Raw genomic sequence first — 23582 nt, 5'->3', positions numbered from 1 at the left:
GAAGAGGTACAGAAGCATCACAAGTAAAACATCACGCTTTAGGGATAGTACCTATCTACAAGCTATACGCCACCTGAACATGCACTAAGCACTTTACGGTCTTATGGTCTACCTCACTTTGCACTTTTTGCACTACTGTACTGTACTTTAACCGCTGCAACTCTCTGCGAACCATGCATTCTGTGTTTTTTTATTCCTGTTGTACTCCTTGTTATTTATGTGCCGTTTTAGGCTTTTTGTCTTGTGTTGTTATTGTTGCTGTGTGATACATGTGAGCATACCAAAACACATTCTTATCAACTGTATTTTCTATATTGTTGAAATGGCTATAACAAACTTGATACTTGAAAAGGCACCCTCAGACTATGAAAGGTAATACAAGATGTACAGATACATCCATAATGAATAGTTTTTTTAATTAAAAAATAATAAACAGTATTGTACGCATTGATAACAAGTTATTGCTTGTTTATTACAGAAAATAAAAACGGTACATGTGAAACTATCAATACTGTTCGTGACCAGCAAAACCTAAATACTCGCCTTCCTGTTTTTTGTTTGTGTTTACTATTCTAGAACAATATAACCGGAACAATAAAATAACAAAAAAAGGAAAAACTTTGTATGTAGATAATCTAGCACCTCTTTAGAGTTGCTGTGATTTTAAATAAGCCATTAAACAAACACATTAACCCATTAAACAAAAAAACATAGCACATTGCTTTCCTTGCCCAAGACTAGAATAGACAATAATAAGAATAACAATAAATAAAAAGGGCAACAATCCATCACATTGTGGGGTTCGATTTGGGAGCTTTTTTTCATCAGATCTTTAATTTGTCTGTCTTTTTTCATGAATTAAGTCCAATTTGACCATACCTTAGTGAATTCATCCATTTTTTAATTAAGTGAGGTTATTTTTCCCATTAAATATGTCATTAATTGTGTCTGACCATTCTTCCACTGTGGGAGGGTCGGAATGCAACCAATGTCTAATGTCTAAGCTACCTAGAATAAATGTTTCAAAGTGCTAAGGAATTTTGGTGTGGAATATTTTTTCCATTCTTTAATGTACCTCTGACCAAAAAGGTTTTAACCATGGACATTCCCAAAATATTTTCCAATGGTCTGCATTCCGATTTCAACAGCCTCTCCAGCATTTAGGTTCTCCTTCAGTGTAATGGGCTTTTAGTTTTGGAGTTTATTTATTTATTTAGCTAATGCAAATTTCTCATGCCAAGCAGTGGCCTCCTGATCTAAATTGTGGAGGAAGATAGACCTCCTTTCAGTCTTTGGAGAGGGCAGGCTTCAATAATGTGCTCCATAGTTTGCTCCTCTCCGCAGGCACACAGTGGTCTCGGGCTGCTTCACAACCTGTGAAGCAACCCAATCTGATGTCCAGCTGTTTGGTAGCATCTGCTTTTTGAAGATGGAAGACACTGGAAACTGTTTTTGCTAGACTTGGTTGCAGAACTGAGCTTTTTGGAAGCCCATTTTTCTGTGTTTTCCATGAGCTGGCTTTCTGTCCTAAGTGTACTCTGAACCTCCTGTTACGCAGAGTTTGGATGGTGGCTGTAGCCCAGGCAGCGAGCATTTTTTCCTGAGTTACAGCAGGAGGCCTTTATGCCAGGCCACATCGTAGGCTGCTGTGAGATCAAGGAACACAGTCCCTGTTTTAATCTTGCTCTCCAGGCCTTTTTCAATGTAGGTGGTTAAGGCCAGTCCTTGTTCCCCTGTACTGCCTCCTTGCGGAAACCGGCCTGATCTACATTAAGTTTTGACTCTACTTCTGTCGATGTACTCTGTAGTATTTGGCTTTCCAAGATTTCCGAGGGGACACAGAGCATTGGGATATTGGGCAGTAACTTGCTGGCAGTTTATGGTCTTTGCCAGGTTTGGGTTAGCAATTACTTTTGCTGTCCGCCGTTTCTTAGGGATTGAGTTTGTATGTACAATCCAGTTGTAGAATTTGTTTGATGTCGTCATAGCCTGCTACCTTACCACAATTCAGTCCCTGCAGGGCTTTCTCCAGTTCGTCGACCATGAAGGGTTCTTGGCCACTGAAAACATCAAAATATCATCTGTGTATAGTGCCACTTTGTGTTCATCATTATTTATGCAAATTCCTTTGATACTATTTCTTTGTCTGATCAACTGAGCCAGTGCCAATATATAATGCAAAAAGAAGTGGAGACAATCCAGAGCCCAGCCTTGTGCTTCTTTCTAATTTTATAGATTTTGATAGATTTTAATTTGGGCGGATTGATTATTATATAGAGTGCTGATAATTAAAATAAAAACCAAATTTCTCAAGGACCCTATTGAAAAACAAAGGCATTTTCCGTGTCTAGACTAACCAATAGGCCTGCAAATGTTGTTCCTGAATATGGCTGGATCTACTTAGCGAACGTCTCATACTTTCATGCGTTTGTCTCTGTGAAACAAATCCAGTCTGATCCGTGTGAATGAGCATGGGCAGGACTGCTTCGACTCTCCCTGCTAGAATTTATGCATGCTAGAGTTTTTTTACTCTAGTATGGATTTAATTACTCTTGTTGTTATTAAATCCATAGCATTAATGTGGAAACCCCAGTCGATAATTTAACAAATTTCTGAAAATAATAATCATCATTGACATTAAAGGTTGGGTATGGGATTTGCGAAACGCCAGCAGATTTTGAAAATACACAACTCAAATGGTCCTACCCCATCTCCTTCAACGCTGACTCTGACTCCACCCATTCCAAGTACATGGACGCGCAATCATGCACGAGCGAACACAGATGCGCGAGAGCGAGCCATTAGCTAGTTAGCTAGCTCCAGTAGCTACTGCAGGACAACAACAAACAGAAGCTTGCTCTGGGTCACGAGCTTTGAGTACGTGCACAAAGGGGTCGCGCGGGAGGGGGAGTGCAGTACGACCGTTTGATTGACGTACTTACTGTCCAATGCCACTCGGTGGGTCTGGAAATCATTGGCTGGAGTTTTTCGAGCCCTGCCCGTTCCACAGATGATTGACTTGTTAAATGTTCATGTCAGTACGGCTAACTCAGTGGCTGTAAGTGGGTTATGATAAGGATTTCAAGTAATTTTGCAAAAATTGACAAAAAAGAGAATTCCATACCCAACCTTTAAACATCTATTCCAGTGTCCTGACCAAGACAGGCAGCAGTAGACTACAGTCACACATAGCATACACAAAACAAAAAAAAATCAACTAAAACAGTCCGCAGGGGGGAAGGGGGGATATCAATATTGCAAGACATTTCGGGAGGCTCAAGGAGGGGTGTAATATTACATTTGAGCAACAAAGTGTAGTCTTGTGGTGGACTTTATAGACATAATTCACCATACTGTCTTATTGACATGTTTTCGTTGTGTTATAGGGACACTGTCTCTTTAAGATCACGTGACTTGTGTGTTGATATGCCGGTCGGCGCGATGTTTGAATTTAACGGTTTTTATATGACAAAATGAACGACCTGGCGTTGGTTGTCGAGGTGAGAAATTGTCTCTTCCCTTCCTTTATCGCAATTTCTATAGACAGAACGTCTTACCTGGGCATGTGTCACTGCGGTGTGTGCGTGTGTGTTTTTATCCTTGCGCGTGTGTCAATGGCGGAGCCGTTATGTTTAAAAACATAACGTCTTACCTGGGCAAGGGTCGCTGCGGTGTGTCCCTGTGTGTGTCTTCTAACCTGCGGGTGTGTCAATGGCGGAGCCGTTATGTTTAAGGGCGAGGGTCGCTGCGGTGTGTGCGCGTGTGTGTATGTGTTCTTACCTGCGTGTATGTCGATGGCAGAGCCGTTATGTTTAAAAACATAACGTCTTACATCGGGCGGGTGTGTCGCTGCCTTTGTCTTGATATGGGGTGTGTACGCGGGCGCGTGTGTGTTCGCTTCCGTGTATGTGTCGCTGCCTTTGTCTTGACGTGCGCACACGACACGCGTGTGTGTGCGTTTCCGTGTATTTTCGTGCGCATGTGGGTGCGGTGTGTGTGTATGCGGATGTGGTCTGACAAATCAATATTTCAATGTTCAGCCTGATCTACTCTAATAAAAACTAAAAATATATATAAATTCTTGAGTACACATCATGAAGATGACAGTAATGGGTGTAATCACGCCCAGTCGGGTGGATTTCACCACCAGTTTTGACATAAGAATTTAATTATTTTGTAAATTAAAGTTTGAGTAGTCTAATCTTGCATTGATACGTATATTCCAATAACCCCCGCAATGCCTGTTGCTTCTGACATTAATTCAAATATTTTCCTATAAACGGAAATTTGGCTGCCTGGTGGAATATAAACATTTAGTATTGTCACTACAGTACATTCTACAGTATCTTCCCTGAAACCAACGAATATCTTCCTTCTTTATCTTTTATCTCTGAGGTCACAGGTGCAGCCGAAACTGCACCTGTGAACTGCAGCTTCAGCTTCAAACTTATCCAGTGGGGGGCCCTCCACTGACAGGAACATCAGTCTCTGCAGCTGAAGAGAGGAAAGACTTGACCTTCATTGTCGAAAAGCCCCGCTCACACACTGCCGTGTTTACTGGCAGGATCAGGTACGCCTCCATGAGGGGGGCCAAGCTCTTGAAACGTTCTCGCCTTTCCTCTGAAACACAGAAATTAGAATTTCATATAAATTAAAAAAATGTAACCATAAAAAATGCTGTCATTTGTCACACACAAATGTGTATGACATTTGTCACACACCTAACTCCCAGTTGTTTTTTTAAATAATATTTAAAGATGACCAGTGTTGAACTGCTCGATATGAAAAGTCTCCTAAAATAACTTATATGATTTGGCACTTTGCTAATCTGTCACACATTCTACACTCTATATTCACACCTGACTGCAAGACACTCATGAAGAGCTCCCTCATCGGCACTGCTGCTCGTCCCTTGGCAAAGATCTTGTAGTGGTTGTACTCTGCTAAAACCTCATCGACTTCAATGCCAGCTTGTCTCAATAGCTCCTGAAAGAACGTTGCCATCTCCCTCATCTCTTCGACACTACACTGCCTGAACCTCTCACTTTCAACTGGGTCAGCACGGTTGCATGCTGGCCAGGACGATGGGTCAAAGGCCCTAAACTTTGCAACCATGCCCCCTTGCTGCAGATCCTTCAGCCTCTCTTCCAAATGACTGATGATCAAATCTGTTAACAGGAAATGTTAAAGTGAATCATTACTTATTTACTGTAAAGGTTAATCAATCAATCCAAATCACACACACATAATTTTTTCTTACGAATCACCTCGATCCTCTCTGCTTCAAGCGTGTTGTGGGTTGGATTCTGGAACCTCACTCCTTTATACACGCCAGTCTCCTTTATGGCCTGGTTGTCCTTGGCCATTTGGGGACCAATGTCTACCCTCAAGGAAGTGAGTTCCCTGAAACGGGCCTCCTGGCTCTCAACTGCTTGACGCACAGTCAGGTCATCTTTTTGGAACATTTTGCTCAAGGTGGCAAGGTGGTTAAAAACATCACACTTGAAGTGGAGGAAGAGCAAATTATCGCATCTTTTCCGGAAGGAAAGGACCCGTTTGGCCCTGCCGAGAACTGCAGCTGAAGGCTTAGGGAACCTCTCCACAGGCGCCATCTCTTCAAAATGTGCAATCAGTACAGGATAGCTGTCACACCCAATCTGTAAAAGATACCGTATTTTCCGGACTATACGTCGCTCCCGAGTATAAGTCGCATCAGTCAAAAAATGCTCCATGACGAGGAAAAAAACATATATACGTCGCATCGGTGTATAAGTCGCATTTATTTTTAAACATTTAAACAAGACCGTTTAGTCTGGAGAGACTGAATGAAATTGCAATAGCAATATAGGTGTGTCGGTCCCTCGTAGTTCTGAAAGTATACCGAATTCAGTGACACCGGGATTCCACCGGACGCGTATGCGCCGCGGTCAGATGCCTTCACAAGTCCAGCGGAGGGCTCCAGTTTTCGCCGGCCAAGTCATGCGCTGTGATATGTGTGACAGCTATGTTGCACAAAATTGCAGCTAAGGCTGGGGTAGCTTTGGTTGAACCGGAGGACATTGAGGACGAGAATATAATTTATTCGGTGGTGCAGTAGGCTTGCAGCGTTCAGTTGTAGGCCTAATGAATGACGGTGCCCTCTTGCGGCCGAGGATTATGTACGCACAATTTTGGCATATAAGTCGCTTCGAAATATAAGTCGCAGGGCAAGCCAAACTACAAAAAAAACGCGACTTATAGTCCGGAAAATACGGTACTATCATTACTGTATTGCACCATTTTCTATTGGTCAAATTATAAACAAGAGGATTAACTCAACAGGTTGTGTTTAATAATTTACTAAAGTTCTGACCTTGATTGCACGAGGCACATAGGGAAGCCAGCGGGCGCCGTGTGGATTTGATGGCTTCAACAACTTTTCTTCAAGTGCCTCTGCAATCATTCTGAGCTCTCTGACAGCCTTGGGGGAGTAGTGGTACTGATCGTACAGGTTTTTAAGCATTGTCTGCATTTGCTCCATCTTTTTGTGGGTTTTAATTGCCTTTACGATGCCAAGCTCTAATCTGTGGGCAACACAGTGGATTGAGATGAGGGGGTGGTTGAGTTCCTTCTGCAGAAGCGCTGCAACGCCATTTCTGCAGCCCACATTCACAGCTGCCCCATCGCTGCCAAACTCAACCAATTTCTCCTTCCAATCAATAATGCCAGCTCCCTCAAAAGCTGAACAAAAAAAGAAAAATGTCAATCATTAGATAAACATTATGCTAGGCAATTTTATTTTACTAGCATATTTCATATACAAAGGTATTTTACATGAAATAGATAGCTTAAAAGGAGAAATATCGATTTATCAGCAGTATTTCATTGCATCCCTATAGTACCTGCATGGATGGCATCCAGGATGCCATTTGCATTGCCATGTTTAACGTCTTGGATAGACAAGTAGGTATTGACTGGCCCATCAGTTGCTAGAAAGCTAACATAAATGAGTTCATTCTCTATTGTAGTGCTGTCTGTTGCCCCATCAATGAGAATTGAAAAGTATACGGCTTTTTTAATTTTATACAGCAACTTTTCCCGTGTATTTTATTTTACATTGGATGACATTCTTTGTTTAGTAAATAAATGTTAAGCCAAGAAGGGTTGGAAACGTTGGTAAAAAAGTGCTGTTACATACCTAGCACAGGCTTTGTCAGACTGGTAACAGCCTGGAAGTCTTCCTCCAGTCCTGTTGATCAGGCCATTAAGGGTTGAAAAGTTGGTAAAGGGCACTTCTTGTTTTGCTACATAATATGCAGCATGCATAATGTTCGTCATTTTTAGACACAGAGCATCACCCATCTTCTGCAGTCCTTCGATGACAGCAGGCATGGGTGCTTCTGTTCCATTGCCGGCAATGGCACAGTGCTCGTGCCTTTTGCTCTTGCCATGAGCCTCTAAAATATTGTGCCGGAAGGACTTTGTGCCAATATATAGAGAGGATGTACTGCAATAAGAACATCAACATGGTTCATAATTAAGCCTTGACAAAAAATAAGCTTCAACTAAATCGTTTCCGTTTTACACTGATGCCTGTGACCCATCAGAATGTATGACAGTAGATGGGCAGTTGTTATTTATGTATAGAATATAATTCCTTTAGTTTAATTGTAACAACCCAGTCACACAGTGAAGTATAAAATGTGTAATAACTAAATTGGTACTCAGTATCGCCTAGTTCGCCTATGCCTAGCGCCGGCCCTGCATTATCCCTTAATTATATGCTATAGTATAGACCCTATAGTATCTGTGGTATGAAGGCTGGGACGAATTTCGAAGTATAAATATGTACACTTTATGTTGAAAGTATAGATCGTCACGATTCCCATTGAAACGAATTGCGCTGTGATTCGGTCTTCAAAACGAGAGCTGATAAATTGTGAAAAATGAATTAAACTTTTAATCAGACAACGCGTTTATGTGCTAGAGACCCTAGAGAATCTGTGGTATAAAGGCTGGGACGAATTTCAAATTATAAATATGTACAATGCATAACATTAGCTCTCTGGCTCATAGCTGAGTGGACTAGAATACCTCCCGTTGCCAAGTCGTACCTAAGGTGCATCCTATTTACTGGAGGAGTGAACAATGTTTCCGTTGCATAAGAACCTTACGGGAGGGTAATGGTTGTTCCAGGTATTAGTCAAACCCTCCGGCGTTACCAGGGAAATTGTGGCTTGTGAAAAACTTTATATTTGGATTGTAAAACGCATGAAAATATAAATGAATTAATTCATTTATTTTCTTTGGCAAGTGACCGTGGTATAAACGGGATTACTTATTCGCACTCATTTCTCTTTCATCACACTTGAACAGTGGGCAGGCTGACAGACACTAATGAGACGTTATTCCCGATAAAACTTGCCCTAATAAAATAGGATATTGTTAAAATAGGAAGGGGATAGTGAATTTTGTTTCTACTTACATGTCTGCTTTTGTCGGAAACTCCCGGCAGGTGAAGCAAAACATCTCATCCTTTTCTTTGTCATGATGGACCCACGGAATATTCTCAATCCAATTTATTAAAAGGTTCCTTTGCCTTTTAGTTTCGTATCCCGACGGCGTCTCGTTTTCAGGTGTCTTTCTTTTGCGTTATATTTACCTGGCACTTGGCCAGTTTTCTGAGGCTAAAGGAACATATGTCTATATGCCAGAGGTGACAGGGGAAATGATTGTTACGATTCTTCTTATTCTGTTTGGCCGAAAACCGGCGCACAGCGCTGTAGAAAGCTCAGCTTCCGCGATATAGGAGGACGTTTATTTTATCAATTTAGTGTATTTTCAAAGAAAAAAAATCACTTGCCTGAACGGGCAACTACCGTACATGTCACATTTTAGTTGCCCGATCACAGAGTTCACCTGCCCCGGGCAAGCGGGCAACCGTTAATGTTGAGGACTGCTTTTGGATCTCATCTGTCAAATGAGAATGGAGGGTTCTAAGAGCGAGACAGTTGGGGTGGAATCAGTCCTGGTTTCTTTCTTGGAAAAACTGACCGATTCGCTGGCCGAAGGATGTACTGCCGAACTAGGCTCTGGCCAGTTGGTGGACGGGTCAAGGACATCCGTTGAGTCCAAAGAGTCCAAAGAGTCTGTTGGCTAGCGTGGACATGAGATGGAAATTGCTTCTGGTAGATTATTTTCGATTGGGGCTGCTTCTTGTGTATGTGAGTTCATAGAGGATGCACAGAGGTGATTGCATCTATATCAACCGTAAGGATAACCTTCTCAGATTTCAGTTTTTTTTGGAGGTAGGTATCCAGCGATCTGTAGAAGGAAGACTGTGATCGCATCCAACCATGAACTGAAGGAGAGGAAGGGAGACAAAATGCCCCCATTTTTTTGATCCATCCACTAACATTATAAGCCCCAGCCAGGATAGGCTACACCCCCCCCCCCCCCCCCATATGGTGGTCTACTCTATAGAAGCCCAGATTCACTATCTCTAGGGATCTTCAGAAGTATCCCCCAGGTACAGTAGGAGATGGTTGGACCTGACACTGCTCCTCCCCTAGGGTTTCTTCAGGAGAACGATTCGCCTGAAGCTGGAGTACGAGAAGTGTGAGCTCAGATGCAGGATCCACAAGAAGAACCGCAACAAGTGCCAGTATTGCCGCTTCCACAAGTGTCTCAGCGAGGGCATGTCACACAACGGTGAGCATACAACCAGCTCTGAATCTGGTTCTGAAATCAGTTCTGATCTGATTCTTACTAATTTCAAATAATGAGATGTGATTATGTGAATATATGGCCTTGGTTACACTTGTCAATTCAATGTGACTTTTGTCATCCTATCACGCTATGATGGATTAACTCTCAGGTCTGGACAGTCCCAGATCAGATCGTGCTCAGGTTGCTTAGGTGTGTGGATGGTAATCTGGGCAAACAGTAGGAAGACTAGTGGCTACGTCATTAAAACATCCCCCCATGCCTACATGGAGCTAGGATTCTCCGCAGTCCGCTTAGCAGTAATAAAATACAAGAAACATTAGGAATCATACCGCTGATCTCGTCTTTAATTTCCCGCGTTTAGTTACCCTAACTTAAAAAAAAGATGCGCACAGCATGACCAGCTAAGATTTGGGATTTTATTTAAATACACAACCAAACAGCCCTATGCTGCTATACATTTTACTTCCGATTTTAAGTCAGCACGTTGGTGGCAGAGTTTCATTATTGTAAAACTACATGGGAAATTCTTACCTTGGCCAGGCACTAAACGTTGGCAAACAGACCTATTTTATACAGCCTCTTATCAACAATGCATGTCGAGGCATGGGAAGGCTTTGACTGTTTGAGACCATTTTAAACAACAAGAACAACACAAAGGTTTCTCTTACACACTATTTTAACAGACTTATTTTACCAGGAAGTATTTTCTCAGGAAAGTGAATCTGAATGTTCAATCTGGCGCATCTTCCACAATTCCCATTTGAAGAAAAAGAAAAGAGTAACCAAGACCTATCACTGTGAAGTATATGGAATGTATGTGTATGTGTAGACACTGAACATGCTCTTGTTCTTGTATTTTCAGGGGGGTGGGACATAAATATATGACATTAATTACCTCCACATTCAAAAGCGGATTTAGAAGCTTGGCTTTGGTGTTTACATGGCAGTTGGTAAACCGGGCTATGACGGTAATCTGAACACAAAGAATGAATGATGCAAGTGATGAAATAAGCCCTCCTCCATATCCACCCCGCTCTCCTCCTCCAGCGATCCGCTTCGGGCGTATTCCCCAGTCGGAGAAACAGAGGTTGAAGGTGGAATTTGGGATGGGGGTGAGGAGCGAGGCGGAGCAAACCCTAACGCCCCCCGACCACAAGGTCCTGGTGCAGCAGATCCACCAGGCCTACATGAGGAACTTCAGCATGAACAAGGACAGGGCCAGACTGATACTGACCGGCAAGACCAGCCGACCGGTAAGAGGGTTGGGAGGGGAGAGCAGATAAGGACATGGATAAAATAAAGGGCATTTCATTTTGAGATATCATTTCTCTGATATCCTTGTTTTTTTCCTCTTTACATGTTTTTCCCCTCCTCCACTATCCTATTTTCTCATCTCCTCTGCCTTTCTCTTTCCTTGTGCCTCTTCTTTTTCACTCTTTTTTTCACCTCTTCCTCTCCACTTTACCCTGCAACCTCTTTCACCTCTCCTTCTCCCTCCTTTCATCTCCCTTCCCTCTCCAGCCATTTGTTATCCACGACATGGAGACCTTCCAGGCGGCGGAGCAAACCCTGGAGGTGAGAGGTGCAGCAGGGCCTAGCCCCGGCCCAGTCCGAGGCCTCACAGCTGGGAAGGAGCTCCTGGTGGAGGGGCCCGGCGAGGCAGAGGCCCGGCTGTTCCTCTGCTGCCAGAGCGCCTCAGTGGAGGCGGTCACAGAGCTGACGGAGTTTGCCAAGAACATCCCTGGCTTTCTCCACCTCGACCTCAACGACCAGGTGAACTAAACAATATATTTACACTTAATCCGCCAGATACACTTTATTCAATGGTGTGTTCTTTTGACAAAATAGAGTCAACGTGTTAGTGTCCACATTAACACCATAACACTTAATCGACAGGTTAAAATGGCTTTAAATGGTCACAAATTAAACACTACATTTTTAGGTGTCAGCTCAGTTATATCCTGCTGCTATAGCCTGCTAGCCGAGCTGCGCACACTGACAAAGGAGCATGCAGAAGCCTTTAAAGATTCTAAAAACTCCTTAACATGAGTAGTATCTGCACTGTCCGAAGTAGTTGAAGGACGACAAAATTAGAACTAAGGGTGACCGAATACAAATAGAGGCTGAGTGACACAGTACATAAAACGAAAAGAAACAAGCAAGCCCTTCACTACTTGCTGCAAAGAGATTCCAGCCTGTCAGCAAAATGTGAAGACCTAGAGTCCAGAGTGAGACGGAATAACGTTTTTATATATGGGTTGAAAGAAGATGAGGAATCTAACAAGGACACACTGAGTCTCATCCGAACCTCACTGACACTGCCAGAAGAGTTTTACCTAAACATAGGGAGAGCACATCGTTCACTGACTATGAAACCGAAAGATCCAGCGAGACCCCCGAGGTCCATCGTCAGATTTCTGGACTACAGAATCAAGAAGAAACCGTAATCCAGCAAGCATGGAAGCACCGGAATGACAATAGCGGAGGAGTGCCATTAGGGTTGGGCAATCGTCTACAAGCTTCCATCGTCCGATAGCGCCCCCTAGAGATCGCCGATAGTCAATACTATCGGGGGGGGGGGCAACTTTATAATAATTTTATAATAATCATTTATAATAATTTATCACTTTGAAAAGAATCACGGTTTTATTTTTCTAATTTTTTCTTAAAAACGATAACCATGGTCTTCCCCTTGGAGCCTCCGCTGATTTAAGTTTCGATACGTCGGTGCCGGCGGCGCTGTCATGATGACACACGCTGATGACACACAGCTCATAGCTGTGTTCGAAATCGTTCCCTATCACGGATAAAGTGCACTATATAGGGTGCTCGCCATTTTGTAGTGTTGTTCGAATTCTCACTGGTTAATTTCATGCACTATATAGTGCACTTAAAATACCCAAAATTTGAGTTTACATATGATGTTCCGTACGTGTTAAGGCCCATTCACACCCTACGGTAAATACGGATACGGACCGTTTCGTCCGGTCCCGGAGGTGTTTCATCCGTAAATGGGTCCGTCGCCTCTGAGCTTACGAATCCGGAGTGCTCCGGGAGAACCGGAAATCGAGGCGGCAGTATGGAGTCAAAAGTCAGACCATTCGCGAAAATAGATAGAGTAGTATAATATCTGAGATATCTATATATATATATATATATATATTGTATTTGACGTTTTGTACTTATATTATACTATATACCTGACATTTTTATTTTATTGTTTATTGTTATTGTTCCCCTGCTTTGGCAATGAGTTGTAACTGGTCATTTAACAACATTTTGAGGAGATAATCTGCGGGTTGGTGAGGGGTGTCACATGCCACCGCACACTTTTTGCACTTTTTTTTGCCGATTTCGGATGACACAAAGCAAAATCATCTCTACAGATGTCATGTTTGTGATTGTCGATGCCACGTTTGGGGCGACCGGAGGTATGGATCGGCCTATACTCCCGTATGCGGTCTTGTTTTACCGGAGGAGTAGAAGAAGCTGAATAACCGCGAAAACGAATACATTTAATGATGGAGTCTCCGGCTTTCGTTTAGAAATGTCAACAATTTATTTGGGATTTAACATAGAAAATGTAACATTCAAAATTAATAAGAAAAACCTTGTTCAAGGAAATGTAACATTCAACATCAATACAACCTCCAGCTTTCCTCGAGAGTGCCCGATTTGTTTATATGATGTGGGCGCATCTGTCTGTGTCACACAAATACCCGGCGCATTTACTGACGCAAATGACGTTTAGAAATGTTCAGCGTAGTGTCCGAATTCTCGTTTGTTCGTTCCCTATGTAGTGCACTATATCATGAACACTATAGGGAATAGTGAGGGAGTGAATAGGCAACTATTTCGGACACAGCTCATGTACCACAGCTGTGACCCGGAAATGGTGCAGCGGGGTGTGATGTCATTTCGCCGTGCGAGCAGACCGGTAGGTTTCGAGCCCCTCCCCTCTCCTCTTGCAGCAGTGAGTGAATACGGCAGGTCAGCGCTACATAGTATGTTTTCCACCTGTGCCAGTTAACTTCAATTACAATTTGCGGGGCTTTTTAAGTTGTAAAAATAGCTACCACAGCGCTGTTTTTCAAAAAGATAAATAATAATAATAATTAAAAATTGATTATTAAAAAGAAATTATCGCCTTTTTATCGGCAACTTCGACGATGGAATCCATCTATCGTCGATAGTCGATAGAATCGACTATCGGCCCATCCCCGAGTGCCATGTAACGGGCAGAAGATATTCTTTGACCAGGACTACACGTCAGATATCCAGAGGAAACGCAAGCAAGTAAGAGACGTGATGAAACTAGTTAAAGAGAAGAACATCAAAGCTCAATCGCCATTCCCTGCCAAGCTGAAAATTCACCTGGGTTCCGGAACGATTACATTCACGACCCTCGCAGACGCGGCCACAACACTCTGAAAGATGGGTATCCATGTTCAACTGGACAAACGGGACACGCTCCAGGCGGGACTTTTGTGGAATAACTGGACTGAGGCTTCAACATCAAACAGAGCAAACTTAATGATCAACCCAGATCTGAAGAGCATTCTCCATGGTGATCAAGGTCATTGAGGAACAAACGACACATGGAACTGTAAGTAGCGATTAGAAAAAATAATACATGATATGATTTACTTTATAAGAACATTGTGTTTTGGCTACTTTTACCATTTAAAGTTAAAGACCTGGTTACCACCAGGTGTGAGTGTGATTAGCCTTACAATCCGTTTCGAAAATCTGCCCCATATGATATGATATACTAGTAGGGATGGGCATGATTAATCGACGATCGACTACCGTAATTTTTGGACTATAAGCCGCGCCTTTTTTCCCATTTTGCGATTCTGAACAGAAACAGTCTAAAATATATTAATCCCCCATAAATATATGTATGATTATTTTATTTTAAAGCATTTTAAGTCTTATATTTTCATGTTATAAATAAATATTGCACTCAAAATGCAATGGTTTACCTAAATAAATGATTGCCTAAAATGACAATTCCATGTCTTTGTCATTTACACTTAAAACATCCCTGTGTCATGTTAAGGTCCCGAACCCCCTCACATAATCATGACGAATTGCACAACATCCAAGCACCCATTTCAATAACATGGGGTTATCATGAAGACATTATTAGTGTCCATAAGAAAGTTTATTCAATCCATTGTTTATGGCCTGACGGGTGATGCCATGCATGAGTTGATAGACAATTAAGCTTGCAGCAACATATTGAAAACATTAAAAAAATAACTATAAACTAGTTAATTTTTGGAACTGAGAACTTAGTTCAAAACTTAACGTTGAACTGAACTAGTTCATTTTAAAATTTGTGAACTGAACTTTGAACTAGTTCACGTAGAAAATGAAGTTTCCCAACACTGGTGCTAACAACATAAGAAGAACCCTTAACATCATTACTTGTGCTAAAAGAAACAAGAAAACATCTATGTTTATACGATATGTTGCACAGAAAGTGTTTGACACAGTAAATTGGGACTTTTTGTACAAAACGCAATCTGTAATGGGATTTCCCTCAAAATGTGTGAATTGGGTCAGCGTAATCTACAAAAATCCCAAATCACGTGTAAGAGTAAACAGATGCTGTTCGGAATTATTTGACCTACAGAGGGGGCTGAGACAAGGGGATTGTCTTAGCCCCTTGCTATTTGCTATAAATACTGAATCCCTGGCTGCTTCTGTAAGACAAGATGAGGAAATAAAAGAAATTAGAAATAAGCATCACAAGACATCTCTTTATACAGATGATATCTTGACCTTTACAAGTGACCCAGTCCTTTCTATCCCTGCAATTTATAGACACCCTAAAGGAATATGGAGAACTCTCTGGTTATCAAATCAACCAATCAAAATCAGAGGCAATGATTTTATTTGGACACTGGCCAATTAAATTGTCAAGAAGGCTTGATTTCCACTGGTCTCCAGGATTTAGATGCTTGGATTATTATTACGACAGACCTCAAACTCAAAATTGCTTAAGCCAACTATGGGAAATTGATAGGCCACATAAAAGCTGACCTTACAAGATGGGAAATCCTGCCACTCTCTCTGATAATGAAGAAAATAAACTATACAAATGAAAAATGTTCCAAGGTTGATCTTTCTCTTCCATCACTACCTATCTATGTTGCTGTTCCCACATTTACTATATTGGATAAATGGCTTTCCAAATGTATATGGTAAAGCAAGCGACCCAGACTTAAATTTAAAAGACTACTCTGCCCAAAAGAAAGTGGAGCAATGGACTTGCCCAGCCCGACAAACTATTATTGGGTAGCCAAACTCAGATGAATGGTTGCTTAGATATCCCAAAACACTGACTGGTTGGAATGGAGCAGAGTGAATGCCCAAATTTGCCATTGGATTCAATCCCATTCTTAAATCAAGACATATGGGGGATGAAGATTGCTAATGTGTTGAGTAAAAACTAGGGCTGGGCAGCAATTAAAAGTTTTAATCGCGATTAATCGCATAGTTTTGGTGAGTTAACTCACGATTAATCACACTTTTAAAATTATATTTTAAATCCACTCCAATTGAAGTTAACTGAGATTATCAATGGAATGACACATTATCATTCATACATACCAAATGTACTTAAGAAGCAAAAACTAGACTAAGTGATATTGAGAGTTTTATTGACTCACTCAGTGTGGATTGAATATGAAATTCACGGACCACCACCGATTTGGGAATTGTAAACAGTTACTACAAGTGTAGTTAATTTAGTTAAATAAGTGGCGCCACAGATTTGGGAATTGTAAACAGGCTGTCACTTACGGCAATTGTAATCAGGCAGTGACTTACTGCAAGTGTAATTGAATGTAAAGTAAGTGGAACTAAAAACCAAAAATATTTCTGATATGAATGTTGACATTCTGTGGGCAAAACCTTTCAAAATCAAAGTGGAAAAAGATAATGTGCGTCAATTTGTATTTATCGCGTTCAAATAAGTTTGCGTTAACGAATAATTAACGCATTAACTTGTCCAGCCCTAGTAAAAACACCTTCAAAATATTGTCAATTATGATGGAAAAAACCTAAACTTCCAATGACCAATTCCAGAGCTATAAGGATAGCAAACAACTGAGTTCTCCCCAGCTAGGCTGGAAAAGGAAGGAAGGAAATGGAAGGAAAGGGGTTTAGTGGTTTTGGACCAGCTGTTTGACGGAGCAGTCCTAAATTAATTTGAACAGCTCAAAGAGAAATATGATATATCCAACCAAGTTCATAGGTACTCACAAATTAGACACTATTTACAAAGTCATCAAGAATTGGAAAAGCTCTGGGTTTCCCGAAACCTTCTTAAAGCCTTCTTAACGCTACGTCATTCATAACATCTACTTCAAGTTCTTCCTTAACATCTCACGAGTTTCCCGAAACGTTCTTAGCTACGAATCTCTTTCGTACGTCGTTCGTTGGTAAGGTTGGTCTGAAGCGCTCGTAGAACCTTCTTAGCTCTACCATAGTGATGTTTCAGCTCCTGACGCTAGTCGACGCCACTGTACAGTAACCTTTAGAAATCCCCGTTGCTCATGGAACTGCCACATTGGCAGTGTTGTGTTTCCCCAATAGTAGAGTATGGCTACATATACGGCACAGCAGGCGAGGTCAGCTCGACTCGCTTCCAACAATTACAAAAACTCAAATGAACAAAACTGTCTTCTGAATTAAGGAAATGATACTGGGAAACGAATAAACCATTAGTTGACTTAATACGATTTTTTTCAACCACCGCCTCTTTCCCTTGACGGTGCGCAAAGCACGCACACAGACATCTAGCAAAAAGAAAGCAGTCTCAGCATGAACAGTATTATATAATAAGCTAAATAAACTATTCCAAATGTAGCTTTCATTTCAATGTCTATTTTCATAAATCAACAAGTCAGACACCTTTTTTGAACAGAAAATCAATAGCCCCATTTGAACGGTTGCGACAGATGTAATTAACGATGTGATTGATTTCATTAAGGATGTGATTGGATGTAATTATGGATGTGATATATCTTTATCTCAGGAATACCACATAAATACATACTACAATTGGTAAATAATGAAGTAATTTTTACATTTCAGATGACCATTGCCCTAAAATAAATAAAATAATAATAGTACTAATAATAAAAGGAATATATAAAAGAAAACCAAAGTAAATTAAACTAAACAAACGTGCACACAAATGTGCATGCGCAAACCCACACAAGAAAATAAAATAAAAAAATAAGAAACAAATAAATTCTGCATATACTTCATATAAATTGAAAATGTCGGGCAATGGATGACCATTTATTTAGGAATACTTCTGCTGTCAGTTGAAATAATGTTGTTGTACATCGCATGTTGTAAACCTCTTGGATTCTTACCCTCCATTGTGTAATTGTTCGGGGTTGTGGCCTGGAGGCTGTGATTGCCTTATTCGCTATTAAAAGAAGGACTCTGAGCAAATATGTTTGGCTGTTCTCTTCAAGATCAGTTGGCAGTTGGCAAGTGTGATGGTTGAAGAGGTAAATCTATACAGAGAATTTTTTTATGTTTTTGTACAAATTGCCAGTATTCTTCTATCTTTGGACAATCCCAAAATATGTGTGTGGCCTCTCACCAAACCACACACCCTCCAGCAATGATCTGAGGTGTTGCTCCATTTTATATAATAAATGGAGTTCTAAAGTATCATTTAAAGTTTAAATGAAAGGAATTCCTTGTTTCTTATTTCTAATGTATTTTATGCTTTTTATCCCCTAAATTTAAATTCCTTTTTTCCAGTTTGGACTACTGGTTATCATTCTTTTTTTTCTTTCTTTGACCTTGGGGGACTTGAAAGGCGGCAAAAATAAAATGTACTATCATTATTGTTATTCGTTATCCGTCTTATTAGGGGTCCAAGCCAACAGGTTGGATCCCTATTGTTTTTGTAGCGATTTATCTTATTATTATTATACTTCCTACCGTGAAAGTGGGACCACAGCCCAAACCGTAAATGGTGAGACACGCCAATTGCATGACTACATCCAGGTCCGTGAGGACTACGCAGACGACAAAATCCAGACCTGCCGGTCACTAGGTGGCGCTATACCAAGGAAAATTTCGCCAGAAGGGGGCGCCATGAACGAGGAAATTGTATATCTCCTAAAAACGCGTTTGGGGATATAACTCCCACACCGAACCTCTCAGTCAAAACCTTTATATCCACAGGTTCACACAGTAGCGTTTTGAATACATGCTTCGCGTTGTGCCGGCGAAATGCACATCACTTGGACCCCTGGATAACTGCTTGCAGTTCTAGTTATTATTATTATTATTATTATTATTATTATTATCCTGTGTACTTCACTTCATGAAGTCTCCCACTCATCTTGGATTATTGTGTTAATTTCTAGTTCGCATTTTTCTTTAATATCAAAGTTATTTTCTTTTAACTTCCTGCAATATCTTATAAAAATGTGATATGAACTTTGTCTTCACTATTCCTTTGGTTGTTGATATTAAGTATTGTTCTGTTTTTGTTGGTAAGGAGCAGGGCCCGGTTTCCCGATAACGTCCACTCTTGGCGCGCTACCAAGACTCCTACGTTTAGTCTTATCAAAGTTGTTTACCTCTATAGGCGTGGTTCCCGAACGTTCTCTTAGGAGTCTAATTAGGAAACACTCCTTATGTCGTTCATAAATGGTGCTGTCCAGAAAGAACGTGCTGAAATCGATTGCTCACAATAATCGTTTGAAGTTGCGAGTTTTTGAAATTATTGGAAGCGGGTCGAGCTGACCTCGCCTGCTGTACCCATGGCCAAAAATAGAGACAAAAAAAAATACAGCCGAGACTACATCCTTAATTCAAATATGCCGTTTCATTTGACCTCAATTGGCTACGGATGCAAACTTGGAATTTACAATTAAACAACTTGGCCTATCCTGCTCTCCTGCATGTCAATCCTGCTACACAACATATCACTCCCTTCCATTCACTTCTAAAATACCTGAACTAAAACCATTGGTGAAACACAACACTGCCAATTTGGCAGTTCCATGCGCAACAGGGATTTCTAAAGGTTACTGTACAGTTCTACGAGCGCTTCAAACCAACCTTACCAACAAACAAAGTACGAAAGAGATTCGTAGCAAAGAAAGTTTCGGGAAACACGCGAGATTTGAAGGTAGAACTTAAAGTGGAGGTTACGAATGACGTAGGGTTTAGAAGGCTTTAAGAAGGTTTCGGGAACCGGGCCCTTGTCATTATGTTGACAAACTGCTCTCTCTGGCAGAAGCCTTTGAGTCAACTGTTATTTTCAATGAAACCATATAACAGGGTCAGGTAAATTAAATTATTGCTTCAAGGCAAGGGTCTACTACATTATTGATATAAAATGCATACAAATATTTATTTGTAATATTTATTTTTGTTATAAAATAAATATCAAAATACACAGACAAAATATAATTTAAAATTAATTGTAGAAATGTGTCTTATCCATGCTCGATTCTGTTCCCTAGGTGACCCTGTTGAAGTACGGTGTGTACGAGGCCCTCTTCACCCTCCTTGCCTCCTGCATGAATAAAGACGGCCTCCTGGTGGCGCGCGGCGGGGGCTTCATCACCCGTGAGTTCCTGAAAAGTCTGCGGCGGCCCTTCAGTGACATGATGGAGCCCAAGTTCCAGTTTGCCACGCGCTTCAACGCTCTGCAGCTGGATGACAGCGACCTGGCGCTGTTCGTCTCTGCAATCATCTGCTGCGGAGGTGCGGTGAACCAGCCCGCACACCAGCGGGTCGTTTCCTGTTTATATTTTAATGACCCTTCTAGTGAAAGGTTGAAAAAGCCTAGATCTTCTCCATAGGAATGTTTTGCTATTTTTACTTTTTTTATTATTTATTACTATTTTCTGTAGGATAGAAATAGAACTGTGATGAATTTGGAAATATGTGATGGAAAGAACGTTATTAATTAATCATAACCCCATACATATTTTGAGAGGGTATGAGGGATTTAGAAATGTCCATATTCCTCAACTTTTGAGATGCTGCATAGCAATTTTCAGAAATTTAGTTTAGTTGACGTAATTTATTCAGGGCTGTCATATTCATCTAGAGGGAGTCCTGAACAAATCCATTTGTTTCCGTTTCTCATTGTCGTTTCATTCCCTCCATAATTTTTCTTCTTATCCTCTCTCTTCTCCTCGTTGCCCGGTCTCGTCAGATCGTCCAGGGTTAGTGAACGCCTCCCTGGTGGAGCGACTCCAGGAGAGTGTTGTGCAGGCTCTGCAGCTTCATCTGGTGGCCAACCACCGTGACAATGCCTTCCTCTTCCCTAAGCTGCTGCAGAAGTTGGCCGACCTGCGAGAGCTGGTCACCGAGCATGCTCAGTTGGTGCAGGACATTGAGACGACGGAGGACACGTCTCTCCATCCGCTCCTGCAAGAGATTTACAGGGACATGTACTGAGTAAAATAAAGGCATGTTCCATTTTACAGGGACATGGACTGATTAAAAAAGATGCATGTTCTGATTTACAAGGACATGTACTCAATGAGAGAGAGACAATACGTGAGGAAAAGCACTGCAGCCTCTAGTTGCTGCTTGTGGGAGTTTACAATATTGTAGATGGAAGTGCTTAAAACCAGGAAATGAAAATCAACAAGGGTCAACCAAGGGTCACTGAATGTTGCTTGTTTGCTGAACGTATACTGCCAGAAACACTAATGAGCTTAAAGTTAAAGGATAAGTTAACTATCGTGGAAAACATGGCGTATTCACAGGTGCTCTTGTATAGGCCATGATCCTAGCGTTTAAACACCATACTATCCACAGATTGTCCAACTTGATTCTAGTGTGTAGCAACCATTATATCCCCAATCTGTGTTTTTTTCTTCTTCATATTGTGATGTAGCTGAGCTAGAATGGTAGGCAAGCATGCAAATGTTTGAGAAGATGAAAAATTTAGCATTTATTCAATAGTTGAATTTGAAGTGAAACTACTACAGACACAATCAAACTCATTATTTATGCAATTTGTAAAATAATAGAAACATGAAAAAAACTTTTCAGATCATGCTAGAATCATTCAATCTGTGAATAGGCACAGAATTATCCTTTTAACCAAAGTTCAACTGTCCCTTCTGACCAACCATGACCCCAGCTGTTCCATGATCTGTTCTAATGGGGTGCAATACTGCATTTGTCTGGTTGGGCTGTAACGGGGATGTGTGGTTATTCACCTTAAATATCGACCCATTTTTTGATGCTTCTTTGGAGCAGGTGTATCTCTCGATTTCCAATTACAATGCAAATCTAATCTGAACATATGTATTCTCAATCAGAGCCGAATATGAACATTTCCTTTATCGTGTGTCCATCTGATGTCAATATCGGGACAGTGTGATATAGGCATTAATGAAACCACGCCTTTGAAGATTGATAGCTTTGTCTTCTGGGCCCCTCACACCCCAAGAGGTAGGAGATCTATATGAACCTCTACAGAGGTGTGTATGGATACTACAGATTTGAGCATGGCCGTGCAATGTTGGTGGAAACATGAGGATCTATGATAGAATGATCAATTGCGACACAATATATATGTGTATATATATATGTATGCAAGGTATGAATGAGTATAGCCATGACAGTCTGGCTTCAGTAACAGCCGCCATCATTATTTACCTGCAAGCAAGGTGTGATCACAGCCAACTCTTGCCCTTGAGTTGGCTGTTGAATCGACGGCAATAAGGAACACATACACTTTACCTCAGTGTGTCCATGGAACTCATACACACAGCAGCTGGGAACCATGATCAGATTTAATTATACGTCTGCGTCAAACAGCTGCATGCCGAGCTACAACAGGTCTATGCCACCGGCGTAGCCCTCAGAATCCATCACAGTAGGTAACGCACACCTCTCCAGAAATGTAAAATGGAACCGGGATAGGTGAAGGCCCGAGTCCTCCTGGTGTGTCTTTCAGTTAATTTATAATGGAGCAGATCCGTATGTTTGCCAACATCTAAATGTGTACCTCACATGACATTGCAAGGTCTTGGACTTCTAGCAGTCTCGAAAGGTATTCACAGCCTCAACCCCAGCAACCACTCTTTTTCCAGCAATTTGCGGGACTTTGCCACTCTGGGCCGATGAGATAAGTCACCTAAGGCTACTTGGAGTGAATTCAAGTCATGGTTTCACAGTAAATGCTGTTAACATGTGATTTTGCGCCCCTTTGCGGGCAAAGTGGTGCCTTTTTGTTATTGACCCTGTGACATCATTGATTGAGCTATCTTCACAACACTTTATACACTTTTTAATGGTCCTCTGTCCTCCGTGCATGGCACTTTAATCTGACATGTCCATAGAGCATTTGTCGCAAATTGTGTAATTTGCTCCCTTGGATAAGAACATTCTTTACATTTTCACCAGACTTTTACGAATATATACAGAGAAATTAATCCAGATGATTAACATTATGGCTGAAAGAGGAAATCATTAACAGCATGTAAAATGGACTACTTAAGGTTGGCATATATGTTAACAAACACACATCCATTAAAGATTAGCAGACATCACTTATGTCAACATTTTCTTGCGGACTATGCTCAGTGGGGTGTTCAACAAAGCCGGTTTTATCACATAACCAGGTAAATTAACCCAGGGTTTGTTGTAACCCTAGGTTTTCCGTTCCAAAAGGATCACGGTATGTTAGTTTTATAGAAACATGCTCTGAATCAAACCTGGTCGGAGCAGGTTTTGCGCAGGTTAAATTTGAAACATAACCCGGTTTTGGGTATTTAATCTGCGTTCACCGCAGATTTCATGTGTTCACAATGGCATGCCCTTTTGATGAGAGAACTGCTGATATCGGAGCG

The 23582-nt window shown here is 41.3% G+C and overlaps 1 protein-coding gene and 1 long non-coding RNA gene across 2 annotated transcripts in view; one reads left to right on the top strand and one right to left on the bottom strand.

The window, feature by feature from the left end:
* pparaa (peroxisome proliferator-activated receptor alpha a) overlaps positions 1 to 23282 on the top strand; it is a 94676-nt gene extending 71394 nt beyond the window's left edge. Inside the window, exons 4-8 of the mRNA XM_060050634.1 lie at positions 9552 to 9690; positions 10756 to 10961; positions 11230 to 11481; positions 20226 to 20469; positions 20927 to 23282. Coding sequence (XP_059906617.1) covers positions 9552 to 9690; positions 10756 to 10961; positions 11230 to 11481; positions 20226 to 20469; positions 20927 to 21171 — 1086 coding nt within the window. The 3' untranslated portion in view covers positions 21172 to 23282. The remainder of the gene's footprint in view (positions 1 to 9551; positions 9691 to 10755; positions 10962 to 11229; positions 11482 to 20225; positions 20470 to 20926) is intronic.
* On the bottom strand, positions 4424 to 7073 carry LOC132456288 (uncharacterized). The gene is made up of 4 exons (XR_009525409.1): positions 6882 to 7073; positions 6353 to 6720; positions 4860 to 5657; positions 4424 to 4620 (listed from the first exon to the last, which is right to left on the bottom strand). It is a non-coding gene; the product is annotated as an uncharacterized LOC132456288 (long non-coding RNA).
* Positions 23283 to 23582: the final 300 nt, after the last annotated feature.

The sequence above is a fragment of the Gadus macrocephalus genome, chromosome 4, assembly GCF_031168955.1.
Source record: "Gadus macrocephalus chromosome 4, ASM3116895v1".
Lineage (NCBI taxonomy): Eukaryota > Metazoa > Chordata > Actinopteri > Gadiformes > Gadidae > Gadus > Gadus macrocephalus.
The sequence above is the reverse complement of the archived record's forward strand: the minus strand, read 5'-3'. Positions and strand labels throughout refer to the sequence as shown.